Below are 18,130 nucleotides of genomic sequence, written 5' to 3'. Positions count from 1 at the left end.
CCCCCCCCCCTGTAACAGAGCCTTGAGTTCCTATCCAGCTGGAAGCCCAAGCTCTCAATTTTCTGCTCTTTTTCTACTGTCTACACATAATTAACCGTCCTTGAATAATAGCTTTAAATGCGTCCCACAGTATGGCATGATGTCGCTGTGGGAATATTTAGAAATAACAATAGAAGATGGCAGGTTTAGCACAAAGGTAACACCTTCACAGTGCAAGTCAAACACCATAAATCCAAACTACCAATATTTCTTTTCCCCCTTGAAGTTAACCAGTCCTAATTGTTACAGTTGTCTAGGTCTTGTCGCGTCGGAGTAAGTGGAACCGATGTTTCAGCCATCATGCTGTGGCTCTCTTAGCAGACCTGGAAAACCAACTGCATCTCCTCCTAGCCAGTCAACTCAGTGAAGGAGACTGAAGGGTCTTAGACTGTGTCTTGACAATCCAGGTAGACTGAGCCTCTGAACAGGCCAGATCCAAACAATGCAGAAAGTTTACAAAACTATCTGCCCAACAACCACCACAACCAAAACCTAGAACTGTAACCAATACTGTCATCAATCTAACCGGTTCAGGCACTGGGTCAAGCCACAACTTCCCTCTAGTCAGGAGGCCTAAATTTTGTGATAAAGCTGAATGGAGTTGACAACAAAAACATCATAACTGGAATAGAGAGTGCTTTCACTGGTTTACCTGAAGATCAAGCTGATCATATCACCAGGATGTTACTTTGAATCAAAGCACTTCACCACAACTTACCACATGAACAACGACTAGCTCTAAAATCCTTAAGAAAATGACGGAACCTAGTGATTCTCCCTGTGGACAAAGGGAACATGACTGTAGTAATGGATGCCAAAGATTACCATCAACAAATATCCAACCTCAACCTCCTAGCAGAGGGCACATGTATTGTTTCCCAACAACCTACCCCAAAAAATTCACAGAGAAATAACAGGGTGTATAAACAATGCTGCATCCGGTCTGAAGCAATGTAACCACCTGACCCCCAGATTCTATGGCCTACCCAAGATCCACAAACCAGATGTTCCACTGCAACATCAATTAACTCTCCAACCCACCCTGTAGCATGCTAAGTGACCTGAGAATTAAGAACTTTAACTGATGACTTAGCCTCGAATGTCAATGGCCTGCGACTAAGCGACATAGACATTCTGGTTAGTTTTGATGTGGTTTCCCGCTTCACCAAAGTCCCAGTCGATAAAGCAATCCAGGTCATAAACCAGAAGCTAGAAAAACACATGGAGTACTTACTGATAGAATAGGCTAAACTAGCAGCATTCTGTTTAAAGACAACACTTTTTCAATATTGAGAGCAGTACTATGCCCAAACAGAAGGCACAATGATGGGTTTCCCCCTCTCCCCAGTGGTAGCCAACATATTCATGGAGTTTCTCAAATCCACCCTACTAGAGAGTGCCAAGTTCAAACCCAAACTGTTGATCTGCTATGTAGATCACACAAACAAACAAGCAAAAAAAAAAACCTTCCTCCTCCCCACTCCCCTACCATTCCCTCCTGTGACCAAGCAGCCTATTTTGCATATCTTTATTAAAAAGAATTGGTTTGCTGTGGGAAAATTTAAATCAAAGTAAGTAGTAATATCCACTCTAAGCTGGTGAAAGACACCTTCCTCCAACAGTAGCGTGTCATTTAGCTTCCAGTACTTAATCCCCCATCCTGCCCCACTCATATGGAGTTCCACAGGGGAGTGATCAGATCACATAATAATCCCCAACTCAGAATGAAGCACCCTGGAAATAACTTCCCACCTGATCAAAAAGAAATCTAGCCTAGAAAAGGAATCAAAGATTAGAATTTTGAATTTCCTAATACCAATATGTGGAATGATAAAATAAACGAATGACAGATGGATTAACACACACACTCCCTGCTTCTGTGGACTGTCGCCTAAAACCCAAAATGATTATAGGCTTTTAGAATAAAGCAAAGGCATACATCCTTAGTCTGATGATATTGGGTTGTGTCTATAGGCAGCTGACGATGCAGGTGGATGGTTGTTGATCTTGGTTGTGACGTGGTGTTATTCACAATGTACAGGATACAAGAGCTCATCTGTGCCTTCCAGCTGCATCTTTTATCGAAATCGTATCAGAAGAGTCCTCTAAGTCATGATAGCATCTTGAAATTTGATTTGTTTTCCATGCCCATTTGCTAGAGATATGATAACCACAAGAATGTCTTTGACATCACTTGGACATTCCTCCAATTTTTGAGGCTTCAAGCAATCTGTTGCTGAATCAGCAAAATTTCTTTGCCCAAGGTTACTGCATGCCTCCGACTTGGCCCAGATATCTCTCTGGGTTACAATGTCAAGGTAATGGCCATGATTCTTTCTTAGATGCAAGGCAGGCTTGTCAGGGAAAGTTTCTCAGTGCACAATACATTGCAGATGTTTACAAGCTAAAAGTCTGTGATGCACTGGATCTCATAACAAGGGTGTGTGTGTGGGGGGGGGGGGGGGGTCCGCCTCCCATAGAAACAGTTTGTGGAATTCTACAAGAAAATACATGATAGAGAAGGTCAGGTGAGAGAGGCAGCTGTAAATTTCCCAATATTATCTCAGGAAGCACTAGAGCAACTGAATGCCCAAGTATCAACTTTGCATCCAAGAGATGATTAAAAACATCTACCAAGGGAAAAAGCTCTGGGCATAGATGGGCTAATGGGAAGTTTCTATAAAATGTTTATGGGAGAGTTAGTGGAGGAATGACAAATGTATTCAGTAGCTTGCTGAAAGGCAGTTGAGGAGTGATCCAGGCTGGAGAATTAACAGGAGGGGTAATGTAATATCTATAGCGGTTTAGGGTGAGGGAATGGTATGGGGAGGGGCTTAGTAATTAAATGTAAATGTAACCCTTGCCCACACCTCAGTTGGGGCCACCAGTTAAACTTTCCGGTTCTGGAACCCGGGACAAGAGTACACACAAAGAGTCTGGATTCTCAGATGAGCTGGGCACAAGGTGGGGCTGGGTTAAATCCCGGTAGGCCGAAGGGAGATGTCACCTTTGGACTCGCTACAGTCCACTTTCACTCCCAAAGAATTTGACGCCACAGCTCCGGATTCCCGGTAGGCTGAAGGGAGACTTTACCTTTGGACTCACTACAGTCCACTTTCACTCCCAAAGAATTTGACACCACACCTCCGGATTCAACTGTAACTTGCTTTACTGAACAATAACTGGAAAAACAGTTCATAAATGCTTTGTTATATACAGATTCAGGGCATCTTCAAACTCAACTCCTTGGATACAGGTCAAACTGATAAAGTCATAAATCAGTTTCTGTCTTTATTTCCTGTCCTCTCTATCCCATCCTGGATCAGGGTTCTTCTGAGCACCAGCAAATGTCCCACCAGAAGTGAGGCTCCTCCGCTCTCACTTCTCTCCTACCTGGGGTGTCTTTTCCCCCAGGCTCTCCTTCCCTTAAGACTCCCCCCTCTGGTGACCGAACTGCAGGTACCCACTGCCTTATAGCAGGGGTCTCATCCACCAAGTGCTACAAATTCCTCCTTTATCCTGAGATTCCCCCTCGTTACTTGGGTCTTGGCGGATGTGGGCAACCAAAAACCACATTTGTACAAAACCAGACACTTGTCAACTCTGGGCCCTGCACACCAGGACTGGCCCCTCCCATGTCCACCCACCAGGCTTGACAATCCCTGCCCTTGTTGTCTTAGTGACCCTGAAGATCCTCCCACTTCCAGCCCCACGCTAGAGGATGACTTCTGTAGGTCACGTAAAGGTGAGACACTTTTCTTTGGGGTGGGGGTCATGGGAGTTCGAATGCTTTAAAATTGATGGTTGGGGGTCTAGAGGGCAGAACTAAGATGGCGATGCTAGCCTGAGCCAAGTTCACTGCTCTTTTACCTTTGCAATTTTTCGGTATGGGTAAAGGCCGTGGGAAGACCCAGCTCATCCCTCCAAGCCCGGTGTTGCTTCTGTTATGGGACCTATTGATCGCTTTGTGTGGTGAACAGATGACCCAGAGTCTGGAATGAAACACCTGCTTGAGGAAACCCTGGAAGGAGGGGCTATGGATCTTTCTCCAGGGCAAGACACCTTGCTGACTCCTGAATTAAGACCTCCACTTCCTGAGCCATCGTTCAACAGCTTTGTTGCTGCTTCAGGGAATAGTGTCCCAACTAGAGAAGTCGAGCTGCAGTCACCTGGAGGAGGTGAGATCAGAGCAGGTCTCTTTCCTGAGACACCGCAGAAAGCAACTCAATCCTGTGTCGGCATAGTGGAGCTGGGAAGAACTAAGAACCTTACAGCAAGAAGTATGGTGGCAACTGGTGGGTCAGGAGGGTCTGTTGAGCAGTCTACAGATGAATAGACCTCTGGAGCTGTATTACCTCAATTCCTTTTAAATCATCCAGCTCAAATTATTCTTGAGGTCATCTGGGAAACACTGAATGAACTTGGCAAGTTGCATATTCCTCATGTTAATATCCTGGCTCAGGAAGTGAAGAGAGTTGAGGACAAGGTTGATAAATGTATTCTGGATTGAACTCATGTTACAGCTAAAGTTGAACAAGTTGAAAAAAAACTTGGACCGAGTTAGTTCTTTACAATTTGTATTGGTGAAGGATTTCACTGATATTAGAATGAAAGTGAAAAATTTGAAAAATAAGATCCGTGCAACAAATCTGATATTTTTACATTTCCTCAAATTGTCTCATGTCTCAACTTGGGGAAATGTTTAAAAGATATGCATGTGTAGTGCTATAGGTTTCATCTGATTTATTACCACTGGTAGTTTCTGCTTTTTATTTACCAACTGGGAAGAAGCAAAGTCAACAGCTAGAGACTGGCATTCCTGTAGAAATGAAAAAATCTAGACTGGCGTTCCTGTAGAAATGAAAAAATGTTGAAAATCTCACTGCAAACTGCTATTCTTCCAATAGGTCCCCACACAATAACAATATTTTGTACTCTGATTGTTCACAATATTTTTATATGTGTAAAACTATATTTTAAGAATTGTTTAAGGTTAATTAAAGGGGTAGGAAAAGCCTCAGAAAATGGAGTAACTACCACAGAGCAAGTTATCCTCTCTTCAATCATTGGCTGAAAAACCTACTCATTTTTATATGTAAATGTCTCAATGGGAACAGCTAAGTACCAAGCAGCTTCTTTTACTTAAAATAATTAGTGCAAATGCACTTATCTCAATTTGAAGGTAACCACAATTTCATTATCTTTTACAGTCTTATATAACTTGTTCCGATGTGGCCAGTGTTTCGTGGCCCCTACTCCTGTGTCAGGGAAAACTTCAATCTGCTGCTAGATGCCTTCACTCAACAGGCATTTCTTAGCTTCTTTCAATGCTGCTAAACCTTCATCTATCATGGGTCCTGTATCTAGCCCCTGGGTATCACCATTGCTCAATGGCAGACTCCCTTCCCTCTCACCCTCAGGGGGTTTACATTGCTGTGGAAATAAGGGTTTTAACTTGGGCAGAGACTTCACTTTGGACTATTTAGTCAGAGGCAGGATTGCTTGGCACCATGTGACAATGTTACGTTGCCTTCCAGCGCCTAATTCAACCTGCAGCCACGATGAATTTGAATGCAGGAATGGAGATTGCATCAGCTACAGCCTGACCTGTGACAAATTCCCCCACTGCAAAGACAAATCGGATGAGAAACTATCCTTCTGTAGTAAGTTTTCTTCCGTTGCTGCTTTCGGTTATGTAACATGATCACCCTCAAAAGTAAATTGGTATTTAAACTGAAAGACTGGTGCCATGTTTCTGTGTACTAAATATAAATTCTGCATCAATAACCATGCACATAACTGCCATTTTAAAATACTAGAGAAAGCCAAAAAAAGGCAGGCCTTGTGAAGAACAGTCTTTATTAGTAAATTAAAAGCTCCCAGGAGTTCAACATACAATGCCCGACATGGCTATGTTTCGCCAGAATTACAGGCTGCGTTGGGGGGGGGGGGGGGGGGGCAGTAGTTACCAGCTGGTGTAAAACTTCAAAAGTCACCTGGGCTGGTCCAACTGATAAAACATGACACACAATGCTGCTATTCCTGGAAACGTTCAGTAGTCAGTCATGGCCATGTCGGGCACTGAATGTTGAACTCCTGGGAGCTTTTAATTTCCTAATAAAGTCTGTGTTCTTCACAAGGTCTGCCTTTTGGTTTTATCTTCCACGTTGGATTTGGCAGACCATCTGCCTTGCTGTTTTTTAACATTTTAAAATACTAACATAAGTCCACAGTTACCAGTATTGAAGCTCAGCTGCTTACATCCTGTCAGTGGCTCGTGTAAATGCCCGTGCTTAAATATCACAGTTGTGCGCATAACTGTTGGGTATTCTATAACCTTAGCGGGTAAGTTCTGGACATGCCCTTCCACACCCATGTCCACACCCCCCTTGCAGTTACACGCTATAGAATTTGCGCCTAAGGTTATAGAATTCCAACTAAATGCAGTTACACATGTAACTGCAAATCAGCGCCAGTTCATACCAAGTATGACCAATAATTGATTGTTAGGTAATTTGTAACTGTAGGTATTCTATAACTTGTTCCTGCAATTATGCACGCTAAGGTCTAGGTTCTATATATGGTGCTTTAAAAAAATCCATGCAGGGGGGGGTCACGTGATGCTGTAAGCAACGGTGGACGTGGGTCTCATCGTCAGCTCCGGAGCTCACCCTTAAAATCACCTTTGCAGTGGCTTATAGTCCTTCAAAAGTCAACATAAACAGCGATAAAGGAGCAGGAGTGCATGGACAAATTTTTAGTTCAAGCAGGGATGTCAACAACTGCAAAAACCTCTAAAAGAAAAGAAGATAAACTTCGAGGAGCGGAAAACAAAATGGCGCCGACGTCGCCGTCTGCTTTACCGCCGCAGAAGCCTACAGATGCATTAGTGGTGGAACTTACGGAGTCAGTAGTACATGCGCTAGACTCTCGTTTCACCCAACTGGCTGAACAAATTGCTGGAATTACGGCAATTACCTCAGAGTTATCTCGCCGTACAGGTGAATTGGAAACGCGAGTCTCAGAGGTAGAAGACGTCCAGAACAACTATGCGGAAAGTATAGCAAACCTGGAAAAAGCAACCAGAGAATATCAAGAAAAACTGGACGAGCTAGAAAACCGGGCTAGAAGAGAGAACCTGAGATTTGTAGGGTTTCCTGAAACATTGGCTGACAAGGATATAAAAACCACGCTGGAAACATGGCTGCAAGCGAGATTTCCTGAAGCTAATGAAGGACATGGAATTCACCTGGACAGAGCACATAGAACAGGCCAGAAACAAACGAGGAGTACTAGGCCAAGAGTGATTATCGCTAAATTTCATCGATACTCCCAGAAAGCTACAATACTTAGTTTGTACAAAAGCAACAAAGAAGAGGCGAAATTCGAAGGAGGCACCATTAAAATATTTCAAGATTATTCAGCTACAATGGCGGCGCGACGCCGAGCATTTACGCCGGCCTGCTCTAAACTAGTGGAAAAGAAACAAAGATTTACGCTTCAATATCCTGCGATATTGAGGATACAAACGAGCAACGGGTGGAAAGCCTTTGAAACAGCAGAAGCTGCCATGAGCTGGATAAACTCAACAGAAGAAGGAACATGATTCTCTACTCAATATTTGAAAGGGACCTGACGCATAAAGGGAATTACAAAGAATAGAAGATCAGATTCTGAACTGTGCCAGTAGTAATGGACAAAAAGTTTATTTTTCAGATAAGTATAATTAAAATGTTAATTGTTACAAGATCTGTTAAAGTTCAAAGGAATATAAGAATATTTAAATATATACTTTGGGGGAAGGGGTGAAGCTCCGGGAGCATCAAGCGGACCCGTGTGTAAGACAACAAACACGCTAGAAAAGGGACAACAAGAAGGAAGGGATAATAAGATAGGGGGGGGGGAGATTAAAAAAAAAGGGGGAGGGAAGGGAGGGACAATTTAAGCCAAGGTTCCTAAAGTACCATATAAGGTATCGATCCGCACATGAAGTGGAAATCAGGTTGGAAGGTGAAAGGTCCAGGCTGGGGGACCCGGAGCCTTGGAAATGGTTAAGAGTATATCTGCACACACTTATTTATAAAGGTAATGGCTAAGCCAGCAAATGTACGCTTAGTGTCCTGGAACGTGTCGGGGATAACCTCTCCAATAAAAAGATCTAAGATCTTGACCCACCTAAAGAAACACAAGGCAACAATAGCATGTTTACAAGAAACCAAACTCTCTGATTCTGAACACCAAAAATTGAAGCAACAATGGGTGGGAGATTGTTATTACTCATCTGTGGGAGGTCGCAAAGGGGGCGTGGCCATACTTATAAAAAGAGGCATCCCCGGCATGTCCAGGCTGGTAGAAAAAGACACAGATGGAAGATACATATTAATCCACTTAAATTATTTGGGGTATGACTATTATATCTGTGGAATATATGGACCAAATACAAGAGATCCGAAATTCTTACATACCTTGGTGCAACTAGGACTCAAATATGACAATGCACCATGGATACTAATGGGTGACTTTAATCAAGTCTTAGATCCTAGCATGGATCGATCAGTGGCGATGACCTGGGGAGCGATGAGAAAGGGCAAGGGAATGGACTATTTGTGCAAGATGTTAGAAATAGTGGACCCCTGGCGTCTCTTACATCCGACACAGCGAGACTACACACATCTCTCTAAAGTACACAAGACTTGGTCACGGATAGATTACATCTTGATAAGCAATACCTTATTTCCCATGGTGCTTGAAGCGGAGGTGGGCCCGATGGCAATATCAGACCACACGTTAATTTGGGTGGAACTAGCAATGGGACCTCCAGTGGAACAATATAGGCGCTGGAGATTTCCAGCCTATTTACTAAACAATCCTGATTTTCGAACATTCTTAGAGAAGAAATGGGAAACATATACAGAGACGAATAAACAACACCAAGATACACCGGGATTATTTTGGGAAGCATCGAAGGCAGTTATCCGGGGGGATATCATCAGCTATGTGGCGGGTAGAAACAAAAGAATAGCACAAGGAATCATACAATTAGAACGCCAATATCTGCGCTCCAAAAGAAATCACCAAAATAATCCAACTGAAACACATTATGAACAAATGATGGCAGATCTGGCGGGACTAAACACGTTAATTCACGAGAAGACACAAAAATTATTGATACATAGACGATTCCATTATTATAAATTTGGGAATCGAAGTGGAAAGCTATTAGCAAGACTAACAAAGGTATGGACGGGACAGACCTTCATTCACACGTTAAAAACTATAGATGGTACCAGGAAGCATAAACCAACAGAGATATTGCAATTGTTCCAAGACTATTTCTCGGGAATGTATAAAGCGGAGTCGGAGGTGGAGGGTTCAGTGATCCAAGACTATCTGGAAGACTCAGGGATGCCACAGTTGTCACTAGAGATGAGAGCCCAGCTAAATGCCCCACTAAGTTTACAGGAAGTAAAAAAAGTAATTACAACCCTCTCAGGGGGAACAAGCCCAGGGATTGATGGGTTCTCAACAGAATATTATAAAATGTTGGCTCATAGAATAATGATACCATTAACAAAATATTTTGAGGAGGCCATAGAGCAGGGAAACCTATTCCCAAAAACGAATGATGCGCTTATAACTCTAATTCCGAAACCAGGGAAGTCACCAGAAGATCTAGAAGCATACAGGCCAATATCTTTACTAAACGTAGATTTGAAAATATTAGCTAAAATACTGGCGGATCGGTTAGCACAACATCTCCCACAACTTGTGGATGACCATCAAGTGGGCTTTGTAAGGGGAAGACACCCAGGCCTCAATGTTCGCAGGGCACTATTGGCGTTGGCGCATGGTAAGATTTCGAAAGAGCCATTGTTGCTGGTAAGCTTGGATGCAGCTAAGGCATTTGACAAAGTGCGATGGGGCTATTTATTTGAAGTTTTGAAATATATGGGCATGGATGGCTGGTATTTTAGAGCAGTGTCTACCCTCTATGCTGAGCCAACAGCACATATATTAGCGAATGGTATGGCATCTCCGGCATTCCCAATACGGAGGGGCACGAGGCAGGGATGCCCCCTGTCGCCTCTGCTCTTCTTGTTGTATATTGAACCCTTTTTGAGAACAGTGGGAAGGAATGCCGAGATTGCGGGAGTGGCAATACCGGAATTGCCAACTAAAATATTAGCCTTTGCTGATGACATATTACTTACATTGACGGACCCACAAAATTCTTTACCTAATCTATTAGAAGCAGTGGAGGAATTTAGTTATATCTCTGGGTTTGAATTAAACACACAAAAATCGGTGGCACTACCGACCAAAAAAGAAATAAAAACACGATGGGTAGGGATATTCCCATTACAATGGAGAATGGAAAAAATCAAATATTTGGGAATCTATCTCTCCCCACACTTAGAATACATACATAAAATCAACTTAGAACCTTTGTGGGAGATGACAAGAACAACCTTAATGATGTGGCAAAAACTTACCCTTTCACTCTTTGGTAGAATTGCAATATACAATATGATTATAGTGCCGAGATGGACGTATATAGTGCAAGTGTTATCGTTATTTATGACCCGTAAAGAAGAACTAGACCTATATAAACTGTTAAAGCAATTTTTATGGAATGGGAAACGAGCTCGAGTCAGTATGCAACAAACATATTTGACGAGAGCAAAAGGAGGATTGGGAGCACTCAATATTAAATGGATCTCAGTAGCGGGGTGCATGAGGCATATTGCAGATTGGTTTAGAGGAACGTCACATTTCACATACCCAGAATCAGAGTGTAAGATGCTTCAGGAGGTACATTTTAGTTTTTGGTTGCACGCAGGACCAAGTAAGGTGACAACACCAACATATCTTAAACCATTGTTTCTTCCACTTCAGAAAACATGGGTATGGTTAAGTAAACTCCTTGGTCTTAATGGGAAAGTTACGCCCTTCCTACCGATTGGAGGGAATCTAGATTTCCCAGTGGGGAGCTCTTCTTTAACATTTTGTAAATGGAGGGCAGCAGGTATTTTCTTTTTGTTTCAAGTTTTGCGGAGGGATGGAACGTTAAAGTCCCAAGAGGAATTACAGGGCTGCCAGGGGATGGAGATAAGAGATTTCTTGGCATATGAGCAATTAAAACATTATATTCGGTCCCTCCCAGGGTCATCGTTACAAACTACAGTGCGAGAACAAATAACAGAGGTTTATGACTTGGAGGCCCAGAAATCAGTACCATTAAAGTATTATCACTTACAGATACGAGAGGCTATGTCTATGACACACTACACAAAATTAACACAGAAGTGGGAACAAGAACTGGGTTGCACCATAGGGAGCACTACAATACAGACCTGTTTGCAGTTATGTTATAAGCAGTTTGGATCTATTGAAATCAGAGAAATGCAATACAAATTCTTGATGAGACTTTATATATCGCCACACAGAGCATTTAAAGCAACTTTGAGGCCACAAGATGATTGTCCAAAATGTGAGAGGCAGGGAGCACATATGGGACATATGTTCTGGCATTGTCCGCCAGTATTGAGATTCTGGTCTCAGATATGTCTACATGTATCAAAGATGTGGGGGATTAATTGGAAGAGCCATCCAAGGTTGTTATTTGAACAATTTACAAACCAAGGGTCCAGTAAGGTTGGCCTTCGACACTTCCAGAGACGATCAGTGATGATGGGTAAAAAGACAATACTTAAATTGTGGTTGCAGAAAGAAACACCATCCACTCAACATTGGAGAGCAAATATGATCTCGCTTAGTGCAATGGAAAGAAAGGAAGCATTAGATCTGGCATCACAAAGAGGTGAACAGTATCTTCAATGTTGGATGCCCTTTCTAAACACACTAACTCCACGGGCACGTAGTAGAGTACTTAATGGATAATAATTGTTGAATTGAAGTTGAACATGGGAGGGAAGGGGGGAAAGGAGGGAAGGGAAGGGGAAATAAAATGTGATAAAATGTATGATGATGACTGGAAAACGAAGAGTTAATGTATTAAGATTGGTGGACTTATATATTTCAATGTAATCTGCATCATGTTGGATGTTATTATGACTTGTTCAATTTTTTCTTATCGGTCATCAATAAATATATATATAAAAAAAAAAAAAAAAAAAAAAAAAATCCATGCAGAAAACAGTCCCGCCTAAGCGTATTCTGTAAGATTTAGGCGCAGCATATAGAATACGCTTAGTTGGTATCCGAGTACCTATATCTACGTGCCTCCATTTATACCAACGAAAATGTAGCATATATCTTCTGCGCATAGATTTACGAGGACTGGGCCATGTTCTATAACAACGCGCAGAAATTTGGGAACGCCCACGAAATTCCCATTTCCCCGTCCATAGCCATGCCCCTCTTGAACTGCATACTTTAGAATTTAGGCACTGTTCATTACAGAATATGCTTAGTAAGTTATGTGCATAAATTCTAATTATTGCCAATTACGGCTCATTATAGCTTAAATGCTCTTAAAAACCGCTGATTGGCTTGTTAATTCAATTAAGTTATGTGCATTGTTATGGAATACGCTTAGATTTCGGCACGGAACACTGGGCACAATATATAGAATCTGGCAGTAAGCGTGGAATTTGGTGTGCAAGATTCTAGAATGATAGGGTAAGGAGGTAATTCTATAAATGAGGTGCCAAGTACATGCATAAATGAGAATGCTGGTATATGTGCACACATGTGTAAATGCCAAAATTCCAGCTCAATGCTATTTGATAAAAAGGCATCTAAATGTGATGGTTGTAGTTTGAAGGTGAACGTACGCATGGGCAAAGTTTGAGCGGAGTGCATGTAGGGGTACTGAAACCTGTCCTAGGTACCCACAGGCCAGTTGGGTTTTCAAGATGTCCCTAATGAATGTGCATACTACTACAATGAGATTCCTAAATTTTCTATCTAGTTACTAAAATTAAATATCCCTCTTATGAAGTAACTACCATAAATAAATATCAATTCTTTATGAATATCAAAAAGATAATAATATTTTTCACAATACTCCCAATATTGTACACCAAGTTCTCCTATAGTTCTATTTTACTCATCCACAACTCTAACATACCTCTCAAGGAGGTTGGTCTCTCTCCTGCTGCGTGCCATCCAGGACCCGGATGATTGCATTAACGCAGCAGGAACAGGAGAGGATAGCAGCAGACGGTAAGGGGGCGGGTGGGGCAAGTTGGTGCAGTGGCGCGGTAGCAATCTGAGTGTGGAGGGTGGTGCAAGTGGGGGGGGGGCAGTGTGGTGGGTGCGGCAGCAGCCCGAGTGGGAGGGGGCACAGCGCAGTGGTCCGGTCCTGCCCCAGGCCCAGATGGGTCTCTCGGCTGTCCTGCTTAGGGCTTTGGATTTGTAAGTTGCGGCATTTACACCAGTAAGCAGTGATTTTTCATCCTATGACTGTCAGTACCAATGCATGAAATGCCAAATTTTACACAACTAGATGCCCAAAGTGAGCCTGACTACTAAATGCTAATTTTAGGATTTTTGAGATGGCTTTTATGCTGGAGAAGTTTCCACACTTGCTGCCTCCCATATCACTCCTCCATACTCCAGGTCCAAACAAGCATTTATCTGACACGCATTTATTTAGATGTTGCTCACACCTTTTTCAGTAGTAGCTCAATGTGAGTAACATTCAGGTACACTGGATATTTCTCTGTCCCTGAAGGGCTCGCAATCTAAGTTTGTACCTGAGGCAGTGGAGGGTTAAGTGACTTGCCCAAGATCACAAGGAGCAGCAGCGGGATTTGAACTGGCCACCTCTGGATTGCAAGACCGGTGCTCTAACCACTAGGCCACTCTGTGTTCTCAGGTGCAGTGCATTTTGCGAGAAGCTGTCATACTCTCAGGGTCTGCTGGTGTTGTGTTGCACTATTTTGCATGGGGAGAGTGACCGCATTCACAGAACAACAAGTGCTGCTGCTCCTCGGCAGTTAACGTAGACGCGGTCTCCTGTGTAGTGACCTTGTAATTGTGCTCCTTGCAGGCACACGTCACTGTAAGAAAGGTTTCTTGCGTTGCTTGAATGGACGCTGCATCTCCAGCTCACTCTGGTGCAATGGGCATGATGACTGCGGAGATAAATCTGATGAAGTGCCTTGCAATGGTGAGTCATACAACTTATTTCGTTTCTCACATCTTAAACCTCTCTCACCCCTGTAGCACATGCCTAAAAACACCAGATGGTCCCAGGCATAATCCCTACATTTTAAGTGGTCTTGACAGGAAATCATTTTACATAGCTGAGTCTAACAAATATCAGGAATGCTGGAACATTTCTGGAAGTTCTTCAGTTATGATGCTTAGATAAGCAAGGAGATAGTGTCTTCTTTCCCACCTCAGGGTTCTGCATCTCAGAATGGGTGTGTTGCTGAAGAAATACTCTTAGAGCCTGTAACATGGAGAGCCAATCACTTTTCTTAGTGTGACCCCTGGTGGCTGTTTAAAGCACAGCGTAGGTTGTAGTTCAGAAAGATGCTCACTGGATCATAAAACTTAACTGTGGTGGTGTAGCACAGTAGGTGTCAGCAGAGAAAGATCTCTGTCTAGTAATTGAAGGAGGGGTGTAGGTTAGAAGTAAAGGCTTAAAGAAATCTGCGGCTCTTCATGAACAGAGGATAATTTAGCCACACTTGGTAAAAGGATTCGGCTAACTGCCCAGTTCGATAGGGGAAACCTGTCACCAAATATGTCTGCTTTCTTCTGCTGTCCATGGAGAAACCCCCATTATAGGAAAGTGACTATGTTTACAGAAGGAGAGCAATAATCGAAAACAGCGAAGATGACGCAAAAAAGGAAAAAATGGAAAAGAAAAATAGACAGAAGAAAAAAAACAAAAAATAATAAAAAACAGTAGAAAAAAGAAATCAAAAAATTAAAAAATAGAAAAATGTACACGAAGAAAGAAAAAACTCAAAAAATAAGATTGAAACCAAAATAAAAAAATAATAAAAATCAGAAAAAGACGACACAAGCAAAATGAAAAAAATGAATAAGTTTATTAAGGTGATATGACTCGACACAGCTGTGTTTCGGCCCAACTGGCCTGCGTCAGGAGTCTGTTACACCATGTATGTGTTATCTGGCAATATCAGTCCTGGTAGAGTATTCAATTAAACACACCTTTGTTTGATAACACTCTACCTTTAAAAAGGCTGTGTGCACTGTTTGACAAAAATCGTTATAGAAGATTTTGGAGCGGAAATGTATGTATATCTCATTGAAAGAAGCTGCAAACCAATTTGGCATTTGCTGGCAATCGATTGCCAGCAAATGCCAAGTTGGTTTGCAGCTTCTTTCAATGAGATATACATACATTTCCGCTCCAAAATCTTCTATAACGATTTTTGTCAAACCGTGCACACAGCCTTTTTAAAGGTAGAGTGTTATCAAACAAAGGTGTGTTTAATTGAATACTCTACCAGGACTGATATTGCCAGATAACACATACATGGTGTAACAGACTCCTGACGCAGGCCAGTTGGGCCGAAACACAGCTGTGTCGAGTCATATCACCTTAATAAACTTATTCATTTTTTTCATTTTGCTTGTGTCGTCTTTTTCTGATTTTTATTATTTTTTTATTTTGGTTTCAATCTTATTTTTTGAGTTTTTTCTTTCTTCGTGTACATTTTTCTATTTTTTAATTTTTTGATTTCTTTTTTCTACTGTTTTTTATTATTTTTTGTTTTTTTTCTTCTGTCTATTTTTCTTTTCCATTTTTTCCTTTTTTGCGTCATCTTCGCTGTTTTCGATTATTGTTGTTTTTTGCGGACAGGTTTCTTCTGTATTTTTGACATACAGAAGGAGAGCAGCATCTGCTTATATATTGCATAACCGTGTACGTTTACAGCCCCAGACCTTCCAAGAACAGTGGGCTTGATATTCAAAGCCATTTAAACAGCCAGGGAGAAGCTCCTGGCCTTTTTAAATGACTTGTCCAGGGCTATCCCGCTGAATATCCCTACTAACCAACCATCTCCAAACTAACTAGGTTAGGGGTGGGCAGGGCATGGGCAGAGCGCAAACTTAGCCGGTTAGCTACAATTTTCAGTCCGCTAACCGATTAAATATAAATTCAGGACAGCAAAAAGTCTGTCGTAACTTTATGTGGTGAAGTTAACTGGGCACTGGTCTGAATATCAGCCAGCGCCCCAGTTAGCTTCCAGGTGACCACCCACCGGTGTGAGTGGCTCAGACGCCGTTTACTGCTGCAGGCCGTACATTGGGCGGCATCCATTTGTTATAGCAATGTACTTTAAACAAGCCCCTGCACTTTTCTACCAGTGCTGTTTCATTTTCTACAGCGACCGCTTGCACGGCTGAAGAATTTCGGTGTCGAGATGGGAGCTGTATTGGCAACATGAGCCGGTGCAACCAGTTCATTGACTGTGATGATGCCTCTGATGAGATGAACTGCAGTAAGTCCTGACCTTTTCAGACCCCTTATTGAAGGGTACCTGGCAGGTTTCATCACCCAGAGTTGTGCGGGTGTCTAATTCCTGTCACACTTGAGACCACAATACTGAAATAATGTTGATCCTTAGGACTGGCACATTGCAGGGAACGCGAATACTGAGCTTGAAGAGTTGCAGACAGGCCTGATTTTTTTTCAGGGGAGCAAAATTTAAGCAAGTAATCTTCTTCTTGTGTCCTGTGCATGCAGGTATGCTTGATGAAAAATTCATTGTAGATATCATGAAATCCAGACTTCTTTTTAACACTCAAGGTAATCCTCAGGGATTACCAGATAGCTCCAAGTCAGCAAGGGGAAGACTGGGCTGTTTGGGTTTTTTTTTTTTTTTAACCCCATCGCATGCTTGACCTTTCTCTATGAACACTAAGCACTGAAAATCCAATAGAATGGAAATGTAAAGCCAGGATTGGCTCAAAATTTGGCAGAGATCAGTGGTGGATAACTTTGGTTCTCCAGGGCTTCAGATCAGTCTGGATTTCAATGAATATGCAGGAGGTATGTCAATATCTCCTTGCATATTCATAGCTCTGGAGGACCAGGACTAGATAGACTTACTAGCTGTATCCTGTCTCTACCATTGACCTGTACAGCACCGAAACGGGACACAAGAACATCATACACTCTCCAATGGAGACCAAAGAGTTGATTCTCAACAACATACACTAAATAAAAAGCTTTTGATGGTATTGTTATAACTCTATTGATGTATCTAAAATTAATGACTATCTTCTAAGTGAAATCTTACTTGTGTTTCCTGTCCATGCAGCCCCTTTTGAGGCAAATGGGTAGACACAGCATGACCATGAGGTAAAATAAGTTGTATAAGGTTAAGCAAAGAGAACTGGAGAGCCAGCAACTCTATGAAACAGCAGCAGTCTATGTGACTTTTCCTGGCAGAATGTGAAGGAGCTTTCCTGTAGATTTTGTAAACTGCTTAAATGGTACCCCCATATGTGGTATAACAAACATGAATAAACTTGAACTTGAAGAAGCAAGGAAGCTGTCCTTGCAGCCTGTGGGGAGAACTTCCATATCTGGGCTTCCTTCAAACTGTGTACGACTTTATTCCATATGGTTGTAGTACTGTTTGTGGAGTAGGGTTTGAAAGCACATGTTTATTATGAATGTTTTAGATTTTGTGGACAATGCAAGATATAAGCTGATAAATAAAGTAAATTTCTATTATATAACTTCTCACTATTCCAGAACCTGTGGGATAGTTGTGTCCATCAACTAGCAGGTAGAGATAGGGAACTGAAAACTGAGCTGAGACATATCTCTCTTGGTATCCAGTCTGGCTCCTCAGTACTTTCTATCTCCAGCAGGTGGTTGGACTTTTCAGCCTCTGGTTCTGAGTGCTTTTCTACTGGTCCAATTTTGTGCAGGCAGGAAGTCCTCCTCTCAGTCAGCTAGAGCATCCACGGCCTCCAGAGGTTCGTAATAATGCGAGGCTGGTCCACTCTTCTCTTCCTCTGGTGGGATGGTGTGTTAAGGAGGTTCAAGAGGAATGGGCCAAAATCACATCAGAGTAGTGGGTTCTGGATATTCTTACAGAAGGTTACCAGTTGGGGTTATCCTACCCGG

General features: G+C 42.3%; 1 protein-coding gene across 1 annotated transcript in view; it reads left to right on the top strand.

The window, feature by feature from the left end:
• Nucleotides 1–18,130, top strand: part of LRP1 (LDL receptor related protein 1) — a 612,781-nt gene that overhangs the window by 449,445 nt on the left and 145,206 nt on the right. The window contains exons 46-48 of the mRNA XM_030196646.1: nucleotides 5,577–5,702; nucleotides 14,057–14,176; nucleotides 16,377–16,490. Coding sequence (XP_030052506.1) covers nucleotides 5,577–5,702; nucleotides 14,057–14,176; nucleotides 16,377–16,490 — 360 coding nt within the window. The remainder of the gene's footprint in view (nucleotides 1–5,576; nucleotides 5,703–14,056; nucleotides 14,177–16,376; nucleotides 16,491–18,130) is intronic.

Source organism: Microcaecilia unicolor, chromosome 3, assembly GCF_901765095.1.
Source record: "Microcaecilia unicolor chromosome 3, aMicUni1.1, whole genome shotgun sequence".
Lineage (NCBI taxonomy): Eukaryota > Metazoa > Chordata > Amphibia > Gymnophiona > Siphonopidae > Microcaecilia > Microcaecilia unicolor.
The sequence above is the reverse complement of the archived record's forward strand: the minus strand, read 5'-3'. Positions and strand labels throughout refer to the sequence as shown.